Source organism: Entelurus aequoreus, linkage group LG06 (genome assembly GCF_033978785.1).
Source record: "Entelurus aequoreus isolate RoL-2023_Sb linkage group LG06, RoL_Eaeq_v1.1, whole genome shotgun sequence".
Classification (NCBI taxonomy): Eukaryota; Metazoa; Chordata; class Actinopteri; order Syngnathiformes; family Syngnathidae; genus Entelurus; species Entelurus aequoreus.
Genome location: NC_084736.1, coordinates 84,082,839 through 84,107,098, shown reverse-complemented (window position 1 = coordinate 84,107,098; position 24,260 = coordinate 84,082,839). Strand labels below are relative to the sequence as shown.

The window sequence follows — 24,260 nt, the reverse complement described above, 5'->3', positions numbered from 1 at the left end:
ATATACATACTATGCAAATATTAAAAAGGTAAACTTTTAGTTATGTTTTTTTGGGGGGGAATTTTTTGTTTATAATTGGTTTTTAATCTTCATTATTTACTTCAAGTTATTACAGTATGTCTCTATACACACACACACATTTATATATATACATATATATATATATTTTTTTTATTTATTTATTTTATTTATTTATTTATTTTTTATTAATTTTTTTTTTTAATTAATTTTGACCAAAGGGGCGCATTTCCATTTCTTACACACCCTTGTTATTTCATATGTTGGCCAGAGGGGGAGCGCTTCAAATTTTTACACCCGCTTGTTATTTCATATGTTGACCTTTTTGGGCCCACCCTCATTTTGATAGATTTCACCACCAGGGGGTGCAAATGAGATCTCTATTTTTGGCTTTTTGTAATGTGCTTCAAGGCCGATGACAAAGGAGTGAGGGACCACAGATGGCCCCTGTGCCGCACTTTGGGCTACAAGCTAACAGTTAATGGCCACTATAGTCTTAGTAGCGTGGTGGTGTTTGTTCATCACATGTGGCTTGTCTTACGTCAGCACCGGAAGTGGTAAAGTCCGCTGTTCACCTGGCGGGTTTTTTCAAAGGGATGAATAGGGAAGTCCTTCTTTATCTTCTTTTATCATATATCGCTGTCTTTGCACCTGTCAATCTTTACTTTTGGAGGCACATCAAATCAACAAAAAAGCCTGACTTTGGAGCAATGTTCACGGACTCTAGTATTAGGCTCTCTATTAGATGCAATGTTATTGGGACCATGATTTATGTCATCACTTGTTCACGCCTCCTCATATGGAAGATTCTTTTCCTTGTTGATGTCTCAAGAAGAGCAGCAAAACAAGAACACACACACACACACACACACACACACACACACACACACACACACACACACACACACACACACACACAAACACACGCGCGCGCGGGGGCTAGACAACACCTCGGTGGTAAGGACAGGGAGTGTGGAGTATTCAAAGAGGAGCAAATAGGATTTTGGTGAAGGAAGCAGGATTGTTTTTTCAATTGTAAAACAAATAAAACAGCAAATATTACAATTTAGTCATAAAACCTAATAATGCATATTTGTGTGAAAAACTGCTGCCATTCCACAGAATATCGGCAAAAAGCCATTATCGGACATCCCTACTTTTTACAAATAAAATCTATTATTATTATTATTATTGAAGGCCTCGGGCAGATTTGGTACAGCATGGCAACATAAGCTAGCTGAATTCTGATTGGATACAAAGTCTAAACTAAAAACAACAGCACTGGAAGGAGCATAATATGACATGAAGAGAATATGAATACTTTTACATATTTAGAGAAAGTACATTAAAAATGACTTTTATCTTTAATTATGACGGCCCACCACTGCTAAATACTCTAATAAATGATTATTCTTGTGTGTTCAGTTCGAAGAATGTTCTTTCTTTCCTGCCTGCTGTTTGCAAATAAGCCTTTAAATCAGGAGTCACCAACCTTTTTGAAAGCAAGAGCTACTTCTTGGGTAGTGATTAATGCGAAGGGCTACCAGTTTGATACACACTTAAATAAATTGCCAGAAATAGCCAATTTGCTCAATTTACCTTTAACTCTATGTTATTATTAATAATTAATGATATTTACACTTAATTGATCGGTTTAAAAGAGGAGAAAACACCTAAAAAAAAATGACGATTAAATTTTGAAACATAGTTTATCTTCAATTTCGACTCTTTAAAATTCAAAATTCAACCGAAAAAATAGAAGAGAAAAACTAGCTAATTCGAATCTTTTTGAAAAAATTAAAAAAATAATTTATGGAACATCATTAGTAATTTTTCCTGATTAAGATTAATTTTAGAATTTGGATGACATGTTTTAAATAGGTTAAAATCCAATCTACACTTTTTTAGAATATATAAGAAATTGGACCAAGCTATATTTCTAACAAAGACAAATCATTATTTCTTCTAGATTTTCCAGAACAAAAATTATAAAAGAAATTCAGAAGACTTTGAAATAAGATTTAAATTTGATTCTACAGATTTTCTAGATTTGCCGGAATAATTTTTTGGAATTTTAATCATAATAAGTTTGAAGAAATATTTCACAAACATTCTTCGTCGAAAAACAGAAGCTAAAATGAAGAATTAAATTAAAATGTATTTATTATTCTTTACAATAAAAAAAATAAATTTACTTGAACATTGATTTAAATTGTCAGGAAAGAAGAGGAAGGAATTTAAAAGGTAAAAAGGTATATGTGTTTAAAAATCCTAAAATCATTTTTAAGGTTGTATTTTTTCTCTAAAATTGTCTTTCTGAAAGTTATAAGAAGCAAAGTAAGAAAATTAATGAATTTATTTAAACAAGTGAAGACCAAGTCTTTAAAATATTTTCTTGGATTTTCAAATTCTATTTGAGTTTTGTCTCTCTTAGAATTAAAAATGTCGGGCAAAGCGAGACCAGCTTGCTAGTAAATAAATAACATTTAAAAAATAGAGGCAGCTCACTGGTAAGTGCTGCTGTTTGAGCTATTTTTAGAACAGGCCAGCGGGCTACTCATCTGGTCCTTACGGGCTACCTGGTGCCCGCGGGCACCGCGTTGGTGACCCCTGCTTTAAAGGGTGCATGGTAAGGATGTTGTGTTTACCAGGAAACTGGTAGGTATATCCGGGGGTGATGCCTGCGTAGCTCCGACTGGTGTAGGTGGCGGTCTGGAAGCTGGGATAACCTGTGGAGACAAAGAGACAAACTGTATGAAATGTCTTCCAATAATGCAGGACACAAACATCATTCAGTAATTCCTTGTTTGCAGCTGTTGAATGAATTCCCGCAAAGTAGGAATTATTCATCATAAATCACACATTTTCTTAGCTAGAGTATAAAAAATATGTTTATTAGAGCCTAGAGATGAAATATAGTCACCTTCACACTCTGGTCCAATACAGCAAAGCTGCCTGAGGCTGAGCCAATCAGTGGCCACGATACTGAACCGTGCACTCTGATTGGTTTGGTCTCACCTAGTGGCCAGTAATATAATACTGGAGTATTGACATTTTTACTTCATTCTGGCACTTTTATGCTTAAAAATGTTTAAGTTACCTGACAAACATGTCAAATGTGCTTTAGAGAAGCCCTCAATAGAGTGAGGTGGCAAACATTGAAGTGCGATGTAGCGTGGGAAGTCTGTACGAACATTCATCCATCCAAAAATTCAAATTTAAATCATCACTATATTGCAAACATCTGACATAATCCTGTATTTTTGTAAGTTTGTAGTTATGTTACCTTGATTTCGGCTACGGTGCCATTTTGATAATTGCTGAAAAATGAACGTGTTGTGGCAGTTGTGGATTTGAGGAAACACTTGGTTACTATTTCAATGGCGAACTGCCAACGTGAGAATCCTAAAAAGGAAACGCTTGAAGTAGAATTGTTGGTTGTGCTCGTCGTGGTGTTTTGGAAACTGCACCACCTCAGAAGTTACAAGCAGCAAAGTGTTTTGCCAAGAGGATTATTTGTAACGTGTGCATTTTCAGAATGTGCTAGTCCTACTTTTGGCCAGAGTAAGACAAAGAAAACAATCTGAAGTTGTCTTTATTAAGTTTTGAGTCCACGATTTTCCCCGTGTGAGAATATATTCCTCCATGCAGCCTCTGAGCTAAAAGGACTTTGACACCCCTGGTCTAAGCCCTGGCTCCCTTACCTGTACTTAATCGGCAATTAGGACAAACCTGGTTGCCAATCAGGCTGCTTTCTAAGTAGTTTGACTTTGCACTGTAGCTCAATAGCTTCCGCTATGCTTCTTGTGCACAGCTGCTTTTATTTGTGCAAATCCTTGCTGCACTTTGTTTAGTTTACTCTATTAAAGCCTTTTTCACTTTGCCTGCTGTCTCTGCATCCTGTGGTGCAGACCGTGACACAATGTCACAACATATGCTTCGGTATCCAGGACCCCCTGCTGGCCTCACTATGGACCGGACTCTCACGTTATTAAATCTATCCACTCGGCATGGGGGGTGCGGAAGGCAGCCCCTTCCAAGGTTTCTCATTGTCATCCCATTGGGTTGAGTTTTTCCTTGCCCTGATGTGGGATCTGAGCCGAGGATGTCGTCGTGGCTTGTGCAGCCCTTTGAGACACTCGTGATTAAGGGCTATATAAATAATCTTTGATTGATTTTTACTGTGTCAAATGAAAGCAGTGACAAGGGTGCAGTTCTCAGATTGGACACTGGATGGCAGCATTGGCAAATTAAGTTGATTTAAGGCCTGCCCAGGATGAACACTTAGTGGTTAGGAAATACAACTTTGTTAAAGGTCTAATGTGCCAAGATCACACATCCAGCCATTTGAATACTTGTTTTATTTAGTCTTCTGTTAGGACTTTATTTATCCCACAATGGGGAATTATTATGTTGATAAAGACAGTTATATTATCAATCAATCAATCAAATAATCAATAATAAATGTCTAGGTCGGGCCTGGGCAATTATTTTGACTCTGGGAGGCCATATTTAGAGAAAAAAATGTGTTTTGGGGCCGGTATATCTGATTTTTAGAAACACTAATACAAAACCTCCCAATAATGTCTAATTGAAAGCTAAAAACGTTATGATGGACCGCCTGAAAAAACGGAATGGAATTTTAAATATTTTGACAGAATGAGACACCCAGAATGTACATGACAATAAAGAATGTGGGATTTACAATATTAACTATGAAGGATAAAACACTGAATATTGACAACATATGAACGTCACCCCCCCTCTACATCCAAATATTTTACAATCAAGCCAAACGCAACCAAAATGCAACAAACAGTGAAATATGAACGCGAAGGGTAAAAAAAAAAGCCCACCTACAATCTGATATATGTGATATATCACTAAGCTTTACAACTTTGTTGTAAAAATCTCCTTCCACGTCTGTCCCTGACACCCACATTTCACACTCTGGAAACACTCTGTGGAAACACTCCACACCCACACTGCTTGGTACCTCGTCTGACCTGCTGTGACTTAGATTATTACCATAGTAACTAATTAGATAACCATAGTAACTAATTAGATGACCATAGTAACTAATTAGATGACCATAGTAACTAGAGCAGGGGTGCTTACACTTTTTCTGCAGGCGAGCTACTTTTCAATTGATCAAGTCGCGGGGATCTACCTCATTCATATATATCATTTATATTTACTTATTTATGAAATATATGTTTTTGTTAACAAGTTAAAGGTGTTTAATGATAATACAAGCATGTTTAACACATATAGTTAATATTGTTAATAAATTAAAGGTGTTTAATGATAATACAAGAATGTTTAATACATATAGTTAATATTGTTAACAAGTTAAAGGTGTTTAATGATAATACAAGCATGTTTAACACATATAGTTAATATTGTTAACAAGTTAAAGGTGTTTAAAGATAATGCAAGCATGTTTAACACATATAGTTAATATTGTTAATAAGTTAAAGGTGTTTAAAGATAATGCAAGCATGTTTAACGCATATAGTTAATATTGTTAACAAGTTAAAGGTGTTTAAAGATAATACAAGCATGTTTAACACATATAGTTAATATTGTTAACAAGTTAAAGGTGTTTAATGATAATACAAGCATGTTTAACACATATAGTTAATATTGTTAACAAGTTAAAGGTGTTTAAAGATAATGAGAGCATGTTTAACACATATAGTTAATATTGTTAATAAATTAAAGGTGTTTAAAGATAATGAGAGCCTGTTTAATACATATAGTTAATATTGTTAACAAGTTAAAGGTGTTTAATGATAATACAAGCATGTTTAACACATATAGTTAATATTGTTAACAAGTTAAAGGTGTTTAATGATAATACAAGCATGTTTAACACATATAGTTAATATTGTTAACAAGTTAAAGGTGTTTAAAGATAATACAAGCATGTTTAACACATATAGTTAACATTGTTAACAAGTTAAAGGTGTTTAATGATAATACAAGCATGTTTAACACATATAGTTAATATTGTTAACAAGTTAAAGGTGTTTAAAGATAATACAAGCATGTTTAACACATATAGTTAATATTGTTAACAGGTTAAAGGTGTTTAATGATAATACAAGCATGTTTAACACATATAGATTCCTTTATTTCACGAAGACAAGAATATAAGTTGGTGTATTACCTGATTGTGATGACTTGCATTGATAGTAACCAGACAGTTAGTGATGATAACGTCCACATTTTCAAACGGAGGAGAAAAAAAGTCCTCCTTTCTGTCCAATACCACATGAAAGTGGTTAGTTTTTGTCATCTTATTTGTCCAGTTTCCGTCCTCCTTTGTATACACTTTACAAGAAACACATTGGCGGCAAACTCCGTAGCTTGCTAGCTTGTTTGCGCGCCGGCTTTCTGAGACTCTTATTTTGCTAGCGCAGGCAGGATGAAGCAGCGCTTTTATTGTGCAACTGTGCGGTCGCTCTTTGGCGTTTTGACGACAGGTACGGCGCCAGAGTCTGCTGAAATAAAAAGTGTTTCTCGCGCTTCCTGTCGGTCATTTTTTCTTAACAATGATGTGGCAGCAGCCAGCGTCATCTCAGTCAATCAAGTGACTAAAGTGACGTCATAGTGAAGATTTATGATCGCTCGTTTTTAGGACTATTTTTTTGAATGCCTGGCTGGCGATCGACTGCCACACCCTCCGCGATCCGCCGGTAGCTCGCGATCGACGTAATGAGCACCCCTGAACCCACATTAGTGGTCCTCTCCAAGGTTTCTCATAGTCATTTACATCCACGTCCCACTGGGTTGTGAGTTTTTCCTTGCCCTGATGTGGGATCTGAGCCCAGGATGTGGTTGTGGCTTGTGCAGCCCTTTGAGACACTCATGATTTAGGGCTATATAAGTAAACATTGATTGATTGAAGATTGGCAAATAAAAAGAGGACATAATGAGAGTTAATGGTCACTCCCGCCGCCTTGCTCATGGGCTGATGGCGAGGTGGAGATGTCTGAAGCTCCATGTGAGCTAAGTGAAGCGTCACGTGACCTTCAAATCCCATGAGAGCGCACCACTATAGAGTTGTTAGCAGCGATACATCCTTCCTGTCCTAATCAATAGCAACTTACCCAGCATACCGATCCCCAGCATGAACGCATCCATTCCATAGGGCATCACCCGAGAGCGCCCCCTGGCTGAGCCGGTGGGGGACATCACCTCCTTGGGTTGGGCTTTCTTGCATTCCACCTGTTTGGGACGGCAACACTCACTTGTTCAACGCAAAATCAACCCGGAGAATTCCAGCCGGGTGAGGCGCTTCTCACCATTTTGTTGTTGATCTCGTGGAAATGGATCTCGCAGACCTTCTCCACCACGTCCTCGTTCTCAAAGGTCACAAAGCCGAACCCTGACGAGGGTGAGACGAGCATGTGAGGGCAACTTTAGACACACCAGGGGTTGGGACGGTGTACAGGTAGGCCTTTATGCCAAACGGTTAAAGGTAATAGCCCTGAGTAATCAGTTGTAATAGCTGCTTAACCCCCGCAGTCACACACACACACACACACACACACACACACACACACACACACACACACACACACACACACACACACACACACACACACACACACACACACACACACACACACACACACACACACACACACACACACACACACACACACTTGTATTTGTTACCTTCTTGAGACATGAGAAAAATACCTACTTTAGGACCAGCCTTTCTAGATATATAAAGGTGTGTATTGACAACATTAATAATATATACATACTATGCACATATAAAAAATCTTCTTGTGAATTTCACAAGAAAAAGGTCACAATTCCACAAGAAAAACTTGGAATTTTGGCAGTATTATAATAAAAGTTGTCATTTTACACTTTTGCAAGAAAAACTGAACATTTGTGCAATATTAAGATAAAGGTTGGAATTTGACTCAATAACAGTCGCCATTTTACAAGAAAATCTTAAAAGCTTGGCAATTTTATGAAGAGAGTCGTCATTTTACTCGACAAAAGTCACAATTTTATAAGAACACTTTAAAGTTTTGGCAATACAATAATAATCGTAATTTTACTTGGCAAAATGATAACCAAAGTCATAATTTTACTGAAGAAATGTCACTGTTTTACAAGAACAACAACAAAAATTGTTAATATTGTGATAAGTCAGAAAATGATATATTACAAATGTCACCATTTTGCATGAAAAAGTCATGATTTTACATAAAAAAGTAATAATTGTACGAGAAAATACTGCAATATTACAGAAACAGAAAAAATGTGAGAAATAGTTCCCAATTTTTTAAGAAAAAAGTCGACACATTGTGAGAAAAAGACTGCTTTTTGTTAAATATTTTTGGTTGTTGAATTTTTTGTTTGTAATAGTTTTTAATCTTCATTATTTACTTCAAGTTATTACAGTATGTCTCTACTCAATTAGAAAAATGCCTCCTTTTTGGCATCACTTGTTCACACCTCCTCATATGGAAGATACTTTTCCTTCATGTCTCAAGAAGGGCAGTGATACAAGAACACACACACGCACACATTCTTGTATTTGTTACCTTCTTGAGACCTGAGAAAAATGCCTCCCTCTTCAGGACCAGCCTTTCTAGATATATAAAGATGTGTATTGACAACATTAATAATATATACATACTATGCACATATAAAAAAGTTTGTTGTGAAAAATAAGTTGGAATTTCACAAGAAAAGGGTCACAATTCCACAAGAAAAACTTTGGCAGTATTATAATAAAAGTTGTCATTTTACTCAACGCAAGTCAAAAATTTGCAAGAAAAACTGAACATTTGTGCAATATTATGATAAAGGTTGGAATTTGACTCAATAACAGTCGCCATTTTACAAGAAAATCTTAAAAGCTTGGCAATTTTATGAAAAGAGTCGTCATTTTACTCGACAAAAGTCACAATTTTATAAGAACACTTTAAAGTTTTGGCAATACAATAATAATCGTAATTTTACTTGGCAAAATGATAACCAAAGTCATAATTTTACTGAAGAAATGTCACTGTTTTACAAGAACAACACAAAAATTGGCAATATTGTGATAAGTCAGAAAATTGTATATTACAGATGTCACCATTTTGCATGAAAAAATCATCATTTTACATAAAAAAAAGTAATAATTGTACGAGAAAATACTGCAATATTACAGAAACAGAAAGAATGTGAGAAATTGCTCCCAATTTTTTGAGAAAAAAGTCGACACATTGTGAGAAAAAGACTGCTTTTTTGTTAAATATTTTTTGTTGTTGAATTTTTTGTTTGTAATTGTTTTTTAATCTTCATTATTTACTTCAAGTTATTACAGTATGTCTCTATTCAAGTAGAAAAATGCCTCCTTTTTGGGACCAGCCTTTCTAGATATATAAAGATGTGTATTGACAACATTAATAATATATACATACTATGCACATATAAAAAAATCTTGTGAATTTCACAATAAAAAGGTCACAATTCCACAAGAAAAACTTTGAATTTTGGCAGTATTATAATAAAAGTTGTCATTTTACACACTTTTGCAAGAAAAACTGAACATTTGTGCAATATTAAAGGTTGGAATTTGACTCAATAACAGTCGCCATTTTACAAGAAAATCTTAAAAGTTTGGCAATTTTATGAAAAGAGTCGTCATTTTACTCGACAAAAGTCAAAATTTTATAAGAACACTTTAAAGTTTTGGCAATACAATAATAATCGTAATTTTACTTGGCAAAATGATAACCAAAGTCATAATTTTACTGAAGAAATGTCACTGTTTTACAAGAACAAAAATGGCAAATATTGTGATAAGTCAGAAAATTATATATTACAAATGTCACCATTTTGCATGAAAAAGTCATCATTTTACATAAAAAAGTAATAATTGTACGAGAAAATACTGCAATATTACAGAAACAGAAAGAATGTGAGAAATTGTTCCCAATTTTTTAACAAAAAAAGTCGACACATTGTGAGAAAAAGAGTGCTTTTTTGTTAAATATTTTTTGTTGTTGAATTTTTTGTTTGTAATTGTTTTTTAATCTTCATTATTTACTTCAAGTTATTACAGTATGTCTCTATTCAATTAGAAAAATGCCTCCTTTTTGGGACCACCCTCATGTTGATAGATGTCACCACTAATGACACATTGTCTATTAGATGCAATGTATGGCATCACTTGTTCACACCTCCTCATATGGAAGATACTTTTCCTTCTTCGTGTCTCAAGAAGGGCAGTGATACAAGAACACACACACACACACACACACACACACACACACACACACACACACACACACACGCACACATTCTTGTATTTGTCACCTTCTTGAGACCTGAGAAAAATGCCTCCCTCTTTAGGACCAGCCTTTCTAGATATATAAAGATGTGTATTGACAACATTAATAATATATACATACTATGCACATATAAAAAATCTTCTTGTGAATTTCACAAGAAAAAGGTCACAATTCCACAAGAAAAACTTAGAATTTTGGCAGTATTATAATAAAAGTTGTCATTTTACACACTTTTGCAAGAAAAACTGAACATTTGTGCAATATTATGATAAAGGTTGGAATTTGACTCAATAACAGTCGCCATTTTACAAGAAAATCTTAAAAGCTCGGCAATTTTATGAAAAGAGTCGTCACTTTACTCGACAAAAGTCACAATTTTATAAGAACACTTTAAAGTTTTGGCAATACAATAATAATCGTAATTTTACTTGGCAAAATGATAACCAAAGTCATAATTTTACTGAAGAAATGTTTTATAAGAACAACACAAAAATTGGCAATATTGTGATAAGTCAGAAAATTATATATTACAAATGTCACCATTTTGCATGAAAAAGTAATAATTGTACAAGAAAATACTGCAATATTACAGAAACAGAAAGAATGTGAGAAATTGTTCCCAATTTTTTAAGAAAAAAGTCGACACATTGTGAGAAAAAGACTGCTTTTTGTAAAAAATGTTTTAATTTAGTTTGTTGTGAAAAATGAGTTGGAATTCCACAAGAAAAACTTTGGCAGTATTATAATAAAAGTTGTCATTTTACTCAACGGAAGTCCAAATTTTGCTAAATTTGTGCAAATTATGATAATAGTTGGAATTTTACTCAATAATTTTTGCAATTTTACAAGAAAAGCTTAAAAGTTTGGCAATTTTATGAAAAGAGTTGTCATTTTACTCGACAAAAGTCAACATTTTATGAGAACGCTTTAAAGTTTTGGCAATATTATAATAACAATCGGAATTTTACTTTTACAAAGGTCATAATTTTACTCAAGAAATGTCACTATTGGTGGGCGGCATGGCTCAGTTGGTAGAACGGCCGTGCCAGCAACTTGAGGGTTCCGGGTTCGATCCCCGCTTCCGCCATTCTAGTCACTGCCGTTGTGTCCTTGGGCAAGACACTTTACTAGGGATGATGTTCGAAACCGGTTCTCCCGGTTGTTCGATAAAAAAAGAACCGATTCCATGGACTCCAATCCCTTTTTGAGAACCGGTTCCCGCTATCGAGGCCACTATAGCAAAGAAAAAGAGTTGGTTCTTTATTCGAATCCCTGAGAATGAATCCCTTCCCACAGGAAATGCCCTGTGGGACGGCAATGTTATGCCCATTTGATTGATTAACTTGTTTATGTAACTCAACATTAAGGTGGAAAGTGGTTACGTTTGATACTACGATGTTTATTGAAAAACGCTTTTGGTGGGACCAGGATTTCGGTCCTAACTTGTTCACACCCCCTCACATGGAAGCTACTATTCCTTGTTGATGTCTCAAGAAGGGCAGCAATACAAGCACACACACACACACACACACACACACACACACACACACACACACACACACACACACACACACACACACACACACACACACACACACACACCCTCATCCATCCCGCCCGCCCTCCCTCCCTTCCTGGCCAGAAGGCCGGGGCAAAGCTGGAAGGCTGTCATGATCGATCAGTCCCAGGGTGGGGAGGAGGCGCTTAAGGAGGTTTTATCCTGATCCTGATTAACGGACTGGCTAATTAGACTAGCCCCGTTTGTCTCCTCCAGCCCGGGCCCACAGGAAGTCGGCCTGCTTGGGGGCGATCAATAAATACCCGGCAAAACTGGGGTGAGAAAAGTAGTAACTTGAGGAAAGATGCAGAGAGAGGAGGTCTCACCTCGATGTCTGTTGGTGGTCTTGTCGAACATGAGCATGGCGTCGTCTACCTGGAGGGGACAAACAAGACAGTTGACACTCGCCCTCTCTCTCTCTCTCTCTCTCTCCCTCTCTCTCTCTCTGTCTCTCTCGCCCTCTCTCTCTCTCTGGCCACGCAGCATATTGCCTGACCTCAGCCCTTCTCAAGTTCTGCAGGACGGCTCAGCAACAGATGGACAGACGCGAGGAGGAGGAGGAGGAGGAGGAGGAGGAGGAGGAGGAGGTGACAGGTTATGAAAGAGAGGAAAACATGGAGGACGCCTCCAGAAGCAGGCCGGGTGTGCACAATGGCTGGCATGCAAAGTTCCCCTCCAAACTTTGACATTCCCATGGCAACTGTACAAAAGAGAGCTGGAGCAAACATCAAATGAATAGCAGGGAGGAGGGGGGAGGGGGGGGGGAAGAAAACGTGTAGAAAGGTGAATGTTGCCGGCAGGTGGATGTGGGGTGGGGGGGGGTGGGGGGGGGGAGGGGGGGTGTAGCGACAGGTGGATATATAGTGAAAGAGTACAGAGAGACCGCTAAGAAAGAAAAGAAAAAAGGGATTGGGTCAAAGTGGAAAAAGGAGTAGAAAGAAAAGACAAAGGAGAGGGAGAACAAAGGCTTTGTTTGTTGGTACACTCCTCCATACTTCCTTCTCCTAGTCTCCCTTTCACCTCTCCCACACACACAGGTGTCTCTTCTAGTCACACACAGGTGTCTCTTCTAGTCACACACCTTTACACACACAGGTGTCTCTTCTAGTCACACACCTTTACACACACACGTGTCTCTTCTAGTCACACACCTTTACACACACAGGTGTCTCTTCTAGCCACACACAGGTGTCTCTTCTAGTCACACACAAGTGTCTCTTCTAGCCACACACAGGTGTCTCTTCTAGTCACACACAAGTGTCTCTTCTAGCCACACACAGGTGTCTCTTCTAGTCACACACAAGTGTCTCTTCTAGCCACACACAGGTGTCTCTTCTAGTCACACACAAGTGTCTCTTCTAGTCACACACCTTTACACACACAGGTGTCTCTTCTAGTCACACACAAGTGTCTCTTCTAGTCACACACCTTTACACACACAGGTGTCTCTTCTAGTCACACACAGGTGTCTCTTCTAGTCACACACCTTTACACACACACACACAGGTGTCTCTTCCAGTCACACACAGGTGTCTCTTCTAGTCACACACCTTTACACACACACAGGTGTCTCTTCTAGTCACACACCTTTACACACACACACACAGGTGTCTCTTCCAGTCACACACAAGTGTCTCTTCTAGTCACACACCTTTACACACACACAGGTGTCTCTTCTAGTCACACACCTTTACACACACACACAGGTGTCTCTTCTAGTCACACACAAGTGTCTCTTCTAGTCACACACCTTTACACACACAGGTGTCTCTTCTAGTCACACACCTTTACACACACAGGTGTCTCTTCTAGCCACACACAGGTGTCTCTTCTAGTCACACACAAGTGTCTCTTCTAGTCACACACAGGTGTCTCTTCTAGTCACACACAAGTGTCTCTTCTAGCCACACACAGGTGTCTCTTCTAGTCACACACAAGTGTCTCTTCTAGTCACACACAGGTGTCTCTTCTAGTCACACACAAGTGTCTCTTCTAGTCACACACCTTTACACACACAGGTGTCTCTTCTAGTCACACACAGGTGTCTCTTCTAGTCACACACCTTTACACACACACAGGTGTCTCTTCTAGTCACACACCTTTACACACACACACACAGGTGTCTCTTCCAGTCACACACAAGTGTCTCTTCTAGTCACACACCTTTACACACACACAGGTGTCTCTTCTAGTCACACACCTTTACACACACACACAGGTGTCTCTTCTAGTCACACACAAGTGTCTCTTCTAGTCACACACCTTTACACACACACACAGGTGTCTCTTCTAGTCACACACCTTTACACACACACAGGTGTCTCTTCTAGTCACACACCTTTACACACACACACACAGGTGTCTCTTCCAGTCACACACAAGTGTCTCTTCTAGTCACACACCTTTACACACACACAGGTGTCTCTTCTAGTCACACACAGGTGTCTCTTCTAGTCACACACCTTTACACACACACAGGTGTCTCTTCTAGTCACACACAGGTGTCTGTCCTAGTCACACACGTTCCGCAGTCAAAGTGCACCTCCAGGGAACAACATGACACACTAATACACATTTGCTAAATCAATCAGTGCACTTGGTCTATAAAAGGCTGCAGTGGATGTCATCCATACTCATATACTGTGTGTGTGTGTGTGTGTGTGGGTGTGTGTGTGTGTGTGTGTGTGTGTGTGTGTGTGTGTGTGTGTGTGTGTGTGTGGACCCCCAAGGCAAGTCGGCCTCCAGAAAGGTCAAAGGTGAGTGAGGAGTGTCAGTGTGAAAGCAGACCTCAAATCAAGTCTTCCCTCCATCCAAATGTTGGACTATCATCAAATATGTACTTTTTTATTTCTTATAGTCCCTCTGCATTCATTCATTCATAGTACTGTTGTCCCCATACCAATATTTTGGTACCGGTACCAACACTTTTTCAGTACTTTTCTAAATAAAGGGCACCACAAAAAATGTAATTATTGGCTTTATTTGAACAAATCATTTTAGTGTAGATGAAACATATGTTTATTATTGTCATTTAGTCATTCAATAAAATACTAGACAACTTGTCTTTTAGTAGTAAGTAAACAAACAAAGACTCCTAATTAGTCTATGCAGTAACATATTGTGTCATTTATACACCTATTATTTTCTACACATTATGAGGGACAAACTGTAAAAAATGGATTATTAATCTACTTGTTCATTTACTGTTAATATCTGCTGATTTTCTGTTTGAACATGTTCTATCTACACTTCTGTTCAAATGTAATAATCACTTATTCTTCTCTTCTTTGATACTTGACATTAGTTTTGGATGATACCACACATTTAGGTTTTAATGTGATACCAAGTAGTTACAGGATCATACATTGGTCATATTCAAAGTCCTCATGTGTCCAGGGACGTATTTCAAGACTTTATAAACATAATATACATTAAAAAAAAACGAAAGAAGATTTTGTGATGCTAAAAAATATCGATGTAATCATAATATTACCGACTAGATACACGACTGTACTTGGTATCATTACAGTGGATGTCAGGTGTAGATCCACCCATGGTGTTTGTTTACATTGTGACGCCGGTTCCAAGGAACTTTAGTTATTAGAGAGTTCCGGTCGGACGGTTTTTCACGGGACACATTTGTTGTTTCCGGATGAGGAAATGCTGCTCCGTTATTGATTGAAGTCAAGTCTGAATGTCATTAAAACAGTTAGCGCCATCTTTTGACACTTCTTCCACTCCCATCCTTGCACGCTACACCGCTACAACAAAGATGATGCTGTCCAAGTGGAGGCACGTAAATAAGAGCGCCCACAAAACGGCGCATCCTGAAGAGTCTGTCAGAATGCGGCTTAAAGATGATGTGTAAAATATCATCATTTTGCTTTATATTTATTATTTTACTTATTTCTTGTCTGGTTTTATATTTGTTGTGTATCATCCCGTGAGGCGTATATTACTTTTGTTGTTGGGTTTGTACTTCATGAAGTTTTGCACTTGTTTCTGTGTTTTCATGATATTTGGATGTATCAGTTTGGTTTGCATGCTTGTGAGTCTGGACTATCCATGAAGTAGGACTACTTATGTTGAAGGGGGCAGGAAATAGAAGATGTTCTTCATCCGGTTCCTTCTCAAGCATAGGTGTGTAAATATGCGTTTAGTTGCTCACGTTTAATTGTCTAGTGATCAAAAATGCACACCAATGAAGGAGATAACTAAAAAATGAATGAATGAATGAATCTATGCAACATTTTGACCAAAGAACCACCATCACATGTTATTTAGAACAGTGTTTTTCAACCTTTTTGGAGCCAAGGCACATTTTTTGCGTTGAAAAACTGCAGAGGCACACCACCAGCAGAAATCATTCAAAAATGAAACTCAGCTGACAGTAAAAAGTCGTTGTCGCAATTGTTGGATATGACTTTAAAGGCCTACTGAAAGCCACTACTAGCGACCACGCAGTCTGATAGTTTATATATCAATGATGAAATCTTAACATTGCAACACATGCCAATACGGCCGGGTTAACTTATAAAGTGACTTTTAAAACTTCCCGGGAAATATACGGCTGAAACGTCGCGGTATGATGACGTATGCACGTGACGTAGTCAGTTTAACGGAAGTTATGGTACCCCGTAGAATCCTATACAAAAAGCTCTGTTTTCATTTCATAATTCCACAGTATTCTGGACATCTTTTGCAATTTGTTTAATGAACAATGAAGGCTGCAAAGAAGACAGTTGTAGGTGGGATCGGTGTATTAGCAGCGGACTACAGCAACACAACCAGGAGGACTTTGTTGGAGAGCAGACGCGCTAGCCGACGACTTCACCTTGACTTCCTACGTCTCCGGGCCGCCAAACGCATCGGGTGAAGTCCTTCGTCCTTCCGCCGATCGCTGGAACGCAGGTGAGCACGGGTGTTGATGAGCAGATGAGGGCTGGCTGGCGTAGGTGGAGAGCTAATGTTTTTAGCATAGCTCTGTGCGGTCCGGTTGCTAAGTAGGCTTCAATGGCGTCGTTAGCACAGCATTGTTAACCTTCGCCAGCCTGGAAAGCATTAACCGTGTATTTACATGTCCACGGTTTAATAGTATTGTTGATTTTCTATCTATCCTTCCAGTCAGGGGTTTATTTTTTTTGTTTCTATTTGCAGTTAAAGCACGATGCTATCACGTTAGCTCGTAGCTAAAGCGTTTCACCGATGTATTGTCGTGGAGATAAAAGGCACTGAATGTCCATTTCGCGTTCTGGACTCTCATTTTCAAGAGGATATAGTATCCCAGGTGGTTTAAAATACAAATCCGTGATCCACAATAGAAAAAGGAGAGAGTGTGGAATCCAATGAGCCAGCTTGTACCTAAGTTACGGTCAGAGAGAAAAAAAGATATGTCTTGCACTGCATTCTAGTCCGTCACTCTAACGTTCCTCATCCACAAAGCTCTCATCCTCGCTCAAATTAATGGAGTAATGGTCCGAATAGCTCTAGCTGCGTTGAAAACAATAGGAAAATATGAGGGAATGAACAACTGACAACGTCACGCTACTTCCGGTAGGGGCAAGGTTTTTTTTTATCAGAGACCAAAAGTTGCGAACTTTATCGACATTGTTCTCTACTAAATCCTTTCAGCAAAAATATGGCAATATCGCAAAATGATCAAGTATGACACATAGAATGGATCTGCTATTCCTGTTTAAATAAAAAAAATTCATTTCAGTAGGCCTTTAAAGCATAAGCAAGCATGCATCACTATAGCTCTTGTCTCAAAGTAGGTGTACTGTCACCACCTGTCACATCACACCATTCTTTGCTGTTTTCCTGTGTGTAGTGTTTTACTTCTTGTCTTGCGTTCCTATTTTGGTGGCTTTTTCTCGTTTTTTGGTATTTTCCTGTAGCAGTTTCATGTCTTCCTTTGAGCGATATTTCCCGCATCTACTTTGTTTTAGCAATCAAGAATATTTCAGTTGTTTTTATCCTTCTTTGTGGGGACATTGTTGATTGTCATGTCATGTTCGGATGTACATTGTGGACGCCGTCTTTGCTCCACAGTAAGTCTTTGCTGTCGTCCAGCATTCTGTTTTTGTTGACTTTGTAGCCAGTTCAGTTTTAGTTCCCTAAGCTTCAATGCCTTTTCTTAGGGGCACTCACCTTTTGTTTATTTTTGGGTTTAAGCATTAGACCAATTTTTACCTTCACCCTGCCTCCCGCTGTTTCCGACATCTACAAAGCAATTAGCTACCTACTGCCACCTACTGATATGGAAGAGTATTACACTGTTACTCTGCCGAGCTCTAGACAGCACCGACACTCAACAACAACACATCATTTGCAGACTATAATTACTGCTTTGCAAAAAATATTTTTAACCCAAATAGCTGTTTTAAGTCTCGTCTTAAGACCCACTTTTATTCTTTGGCTTTTAACACTACGTGAGTTGTGTTGTCCTCTGTGTTTTTTATACATTTTGATTTCTATTTACTGTTTTAATTGGTTTTACCCTTTAAAATCGTTTTTAATTATATTTATGTTGATATTGTTTTTATATTGGTTTTATATTTATTTATTTTTTGTTTTTATTCAGTCATTGGTGGAGCTAAGGATAATATTTGAATATTGTTTTTAATATTGTTTTTAATATTGTTGTGCAGCACTTTGGAAACATTTTTGTTGTTTAAATGTGCTTATACAAATAAAGTGGATTGGATTGGATTGAAATAGGTGAATTTAGATCATCTCCCACGGCACACCAGACTGTATCTCATGGCACACCAGTGTGCCGCGGCACAGTGGTTGAAAAACACTGATGTAGACCACAAGGAAGTCTTTTATATTTAGAAAAAAATTTAATAATATGACTTCTTTAATGCGCCTTATAATCTGGTGCGCCTTATATATGAAAAAAAGATCAAAAATAGACCATTCATCGGTGGTGCGCCCTATGGTCCGGACAATACGGTATCCAAGTGGCGCCCTGCATACTTCACTTCCTCCATATTTGGACCTCTGCTGTTCTTTTTATTTGCTAGGGGAAGTTAGTCCAAAAGTCCAAAGGAAAGCTTCCTCCCATTTCTGTCCAGACATTGGGGATAAAAGCAGTGGTGATGCCACACCAACAAGCAGGAAGTAGTGATGCCACACCACCAAGCAGGAAGTAGTGATGCCACACCAACAAGCAGGAAGTAGTGATGCCACACCAACTAGCCGGAAGTAGTGATGCCACACCAACAAGCAGCAAGTAGTGATGCCACACCAACAAGCAGGAAGTAGTGATGCCACACCACCAAGCAGGAAGTAGTGATGCCACACCAACAAGCAGCAAGTAGTGATGCCACACCAACAAGCAGCAAGTAGTGATGCCACACCAACAAGCAGCAAGTAGTGATGCCACACCAACAAGCAGGAAGTAGTGATGCCACACCAACAAGCAGGAAGTAGTGATGCCACACCAACAAGCAGGAAGTAGTGATGCCACACCACCAAGCAGGAAGTAGTGATGCCACACCAACAAGCAGGAAGTAGTGATGCCACACCAACAAGCAGCAAGTAGTGATGCCACACCAACAAGCAGGAAGTAGTGATGCCACACCAACAAGCAGGAAGTAGTGATGCCACACCAACAAGCAGCAAGTAGTGATGCCACACCAACAAGCAGGAAGTAGTGATGCCACACCACCAAGCAGGAAGTAGTGATGCCACACCAACAAGCAGGAAGTAGTGATGCCACATTAACAAGCAGGAAGTAGTGATGCCACACCAACTAGCCGGAAGTAGTGATGCCACACCAACAAGCAGCAAGTAGTGATGCCACACCAACAAGCAGGAAGTAGTGATGCCACACCAACAAGCAGGAAGTAGTGATGCCACACCAACAAGCAGGAAGTAGTGATGCCACACCAACAAGCAGCAAGTAGTGATGCCACACCAACAAGCAGGAAGTAGTGATGCCACACCACCAAGCAGGAAGTAGTGATGCCACACCAACAAGCAGGAAGTAGTGATGCCACATTAACAAGCAGGAAGTAGTGATGCCACACCAACTAGCCGGAAGTAGTGATGCCACACCAACAAGCAGCAAGTAGTGATGCCACACCAACAAGCAGGAAGTAGTGATGCCAAACCACCAAGCAGGAAGTAGTGATGCCACACCAACAAGCAGGAAGTAGTGATGCCACACCAACAAGCAGCAAGTAGTGATGCCACACCAACAAGCAGGAAGTAGTGATGCCACACCACCAAGCAGGAAGTAGTGATGCCACACCAACAAGCAGGAAGTAGTGATGCCACATTAACAAGCAGGAAGTAGTGATGCCACACCAACTAGCCGGAAGTAGTGATGCCACACCAACAAGCAGCAAGTAGTGATACCACACCAACAAGCAGCAAGTAGTGATGCCACACCAACAAGCAGCAAGTAGTGATGCCACACCAACAAGCAGGAAGTAGTGATGCCACACCAACAAGCAGCAAGTAGTGATGCCACACCAACAAGCAGCAAGTAGTGATGCCACACCACCAAGCAGGAAGTAGTGATGCCACACCACCAAGCAGGAAGTAGTGATGCCACACCAACAAGCAGGAAGCAGTGATGCCACACCAACAAGCAGGAAGCAGTGATGCCACACCAACAAGCAGGAAGTAGTGATGCCACACCAACAAGCAGCAAGTAGTGATGCCACACCAACAAGCAGGAAGTAGTGATGCCACACCAACAAGCAGCAAGTAGTGATGCCACACCAACAAGCAGCAAGTAGTGATGCCACACCAACAAGCAGGAAGTAGTGATGCCACACCACCAAGCAGGAAGTAGTGATGCCACACCAACAAGCAGGAAGTAGTGATGCCACATTAACAAGCAGGAAGTAGTGATGCCACACCAACTAGCCGGAAGTAGTGATGCCACACCAACAAGCAGCAAGTAGTGATGCCACACCAACAAGCAGGAAGTAGTGATGCCACACCACCAAGCAGGAAGTAGTGATGCCACACCAACAAGCAGCAAGTAGTGATGCCACACCAACAAGCAGCAAGTAGTGATGCCACACTACCAAGCAGGAAGTAGTGATGCCACACCAACAAGCAGGAAGTAGTGATGCCACATTAACAAGCAGGAAGTAGTGATGCCACATTAACAAGCAGGAAGTAGTGATGCCACACCAACTAGCCGGAAGTAGTGATGCCACACCAACAAGCAGCAAGTAGTGATGCCACACCAACAAGCAGCAAGTAGTGATGCCACACCAACAAGCAGGAAGTAGTGATGCCACACCAACAAGCAGGAAGTAGTGATGCCACACCAACAAGCAGCAAGTAGTGATGCCACACCAACAAGCAGCAAGTAGTGATGCCACACCACCAAGCAGGAAGTAGTGATGCCACACCACCAAGCAGGAAGTAGTGATGCCACACCAACAAGCAGGAAGCAGTGATGCCACACCAACAAGCAGGAAGCAGTGATGCCACACCAACAAGCAGGAAGTAGTGATGCCACACCAACAAGCAGCAAGTAGTGATGCCACACCAACAAGCAGGAAGTAGTGATGCCACACCAACAAGCAGCAAGTAGTGATGCCACACCAACAAGCAGCAAGTAGTGATGCCACACCAACAAGCAGGAAGTAGTGATGCCACACCAACAAGCAGGAAGTAGTGATGCCACACCAACAAGCAGGAAGTAGTGATGCCACACCACCAAGCAGGAAGCCACCACATGCTGCAAAGTGTGTTAATTGCACATCAATGCTTGATATTTCCAACTTTAATGGTGTGCCGCTGGACAATATTCCCCCTTATCCCTTTTTTTCCCAGCTCTCATCTTCCCTGTTATCCCCTGGCCATCCCTCGCCGCACTCCTTTGTCCTCACCACGGCGGGACACAAAAGCTCCAGTGAGGCAGTCTAATCAGGAACTTCCATGGATGGCTGGAGCCCACATTTCACCGAGCGTCCCTCGATATTTCTCTGGGCTAAAAATCCATCTCGCTGCCATGATTGAGATGGGAGCACACGGGGGTTAGAACCAGGAGGCCACACCTTTTTGGCGGGGAAAATAAGGTGTCGGCGACAGGATGGATGGCGGACAATTCTTGGCCGCTTTGACTTTGGAGAAGTCTGTGGCGCACCTGTTGCTGCGTCAACTAAGTGAGGGGACTATCCGGAAAGTTCCAGAATGCAGATAGAAGTGTGTGTCTCCCCCCCACCCCCACACCATCTTTGCCCTACTTCTCAATCAAGCCCTCCCTCCCTCCCTCCCTCATTGGGGCCTTTAGAGAGCCCTCATCTATTCTCTTCTTCGAGCTCTCCGAGAGAAAAAAAAAGAAACCCGCCATCACTTTGCGTTGAGTTGTATGAAAAGACGGTGAAGAAATACCTTCTGATCAAACATTTACATTTTGGCGCCATAGCTAACTTCATTTATTGTTGCTAAACTCATGTTGACCCCCTCCGGCCAACACACCCCCCTCTCTCTCTCTCCAACTCCCCCCAAACACCACCCTCCCTCCTCCTTCAGAACAAAACACCCTTACCCACAGCATTACTTGGGGACAATGGACAAGCCAGGTCACCACGGTAACGGGTCAGGAGGGGGTTGTGGGTAGGAGCAGCTGTTACATCAGATTAATTCAGATTCTGATAATCCCTCCTCCTTCCTCGCCGTCACCAAAGACTCACAAAACTTTTCGGCCTAAACCCGCCCCCCCGCCTCACTGGTGTGGTCCCCCCCCCTGACTTTGCCTGCTGCTCGGGCCCCGAGGAGCCCCTCAGCCCCTCGGCCTCGTTAGCCAGGTTTCCTTCTGGCCTTCCACCTCGCAGCAATGCCTGCTTGTCGTACAGTAACTAGTTTGTCGTACAGTAACTAGCCCAACATGTCCTCGGTACTTATCTGGCAACATTTTTCACAGGAAAAAAAACAAGGGATTTTTATTACAAATTGCCATTAAATCAATCAAAATAAATAACTCTTACCCCTTTAAACACAACATGGTGTCAATAACCACTGCAGCATCCACACAACATGTTAGTGCCTAGCATGTACTTTACTAAAGTGAAGTTGTCACCTTGTGTCACGTTGTGTCACCTTGTGTCACCTTGTGTCACGTTGTGTAAATGGTCAATAAAAAGAGAATACAACAAATCCTTTTCAATTTATATTCAATTGAATAGACTGCAAAGACAAGATATTTCATGTTCACACTGAGAAACTTTCTTGTTTTCTGCAAATAATCATGAAGTTAGAATGTAATGGCAGCAACACATTGCAAAAAAGGCATTTTTACCACTGTGTTACATGGCCTTTCCTTTTAACAACACTCAGTAAAGGTTTGGGAAGTGAGGAGACACATTTTTGAAGTGGAATTCTTTCCCATTCTTGCTTGATGTACAGCTTAAGTTGTTCAACAGTCCGGGGGTCTCCCTTCTGCTATTTTAGGCTTCATAATGCGGCATTGTCTTGCTGAAATAAGCAGGGGCGTCCATGATAACAACATATGTTGCTCCAAAAGCTCTATGTACCTTTCAGCATTAATGGGGCCTTCACAGATGTGTAAGTTACCCATGTCTTGGCCACTAATACACCCCCATACCATCACACATGCTGCCTTTTGAACTTTGCGCCTAGAACAATCCGGATGGTTCTTTTCCTCTTTGGTCCAAAAACAATTTGAAATGTGGACTCGTCAGACCACAGAACACTTTCCCACTTTGCATCAGTCCATCTTAGATGAGCTCGGGCCCGGCGAAGCCGACGGCGTTTCTGGGTGTTGTTGATAAATGGCTTTGGCTTTACTAACTTGCACTTACAGATGTAGCGACCAACTGTAGTTACTGACAGTGGCTTTCTGAAGTGTTCCTGAGCCCATGTGGTGATATCCTTTACACACTGATGTGGCTTTTTGATGCAGTACAGCCTGAGGGATCCAAGGTGTGTAATATCATGGCTTACGTGCAGTGATTTCTGCAGATTCTCTGAACATTTTGATGATATTACGGAGCGTAGATGGTGAAATCCCTAAATTCCTTGTTGAGAAATGTTGTTGTTCAACAATTAGCTCAGGCATTTGTTGACAAAGTGGTGACCCTCGCCCCGTCCTTGTTTGTGAATGACTGGAAGCTGCTTTTATACCCAATCATGGCACCCACCTGTTCCCAATTAGCCTGTTCACCTGTGGGATGTTCCAAATAAGTCTTTGATGAGCATTCCTCAACTTTCTCACTCTTTTTTGCCACTTGTGCCAGCTTTTTTGAAACATGTTGCAGGCATGAAATTCCAAATAAGCTAATATTTGCAACAAATACCAAAGTTTCTCAGTGTGAACATGAAATATCTTGTCTTTGCAGTCTATTCAATTGAATATAAGTTTAAAAAAGGATTTG

General features: G+C 40.1%; 1 protein-coding gene across 2 annotated transcripts in view; it reads right to left on the bottom strand.

The window, feature by feature from the left end:
• The window catches only part of msi1b (musashi RNA binding protein 1b), a 77,494-nt gene that overhangs the window by 6,094 nt on the left and 47,140 nt on the right, over positions 1-24,260 (bottom strand). For both annotated transcript variants that reach the window (XM_062051682.1, XM_062051681.1), the window contains exons 7-10: positions 12,216-12,264; positions 7,329-7,411; positions 7,134-7,251; positions 2,667-2,747 (exon numbers count right to left, since the gene is read on the bottom strand). In XM_062051682.1, coding sequence (XP_061907666.1) covers positions 2,667-2,747; positions 7,134-7,251; positions 7,329-7,411; positions 12,216-12,264 — 331 coding nt within the window. The remainder of the gene's footprint in view (positions 1-2,666; positions 2,748-7,133; positions 7,252-7,328; positions 7,412-12,215; positions 12,265-24,260) is intronic.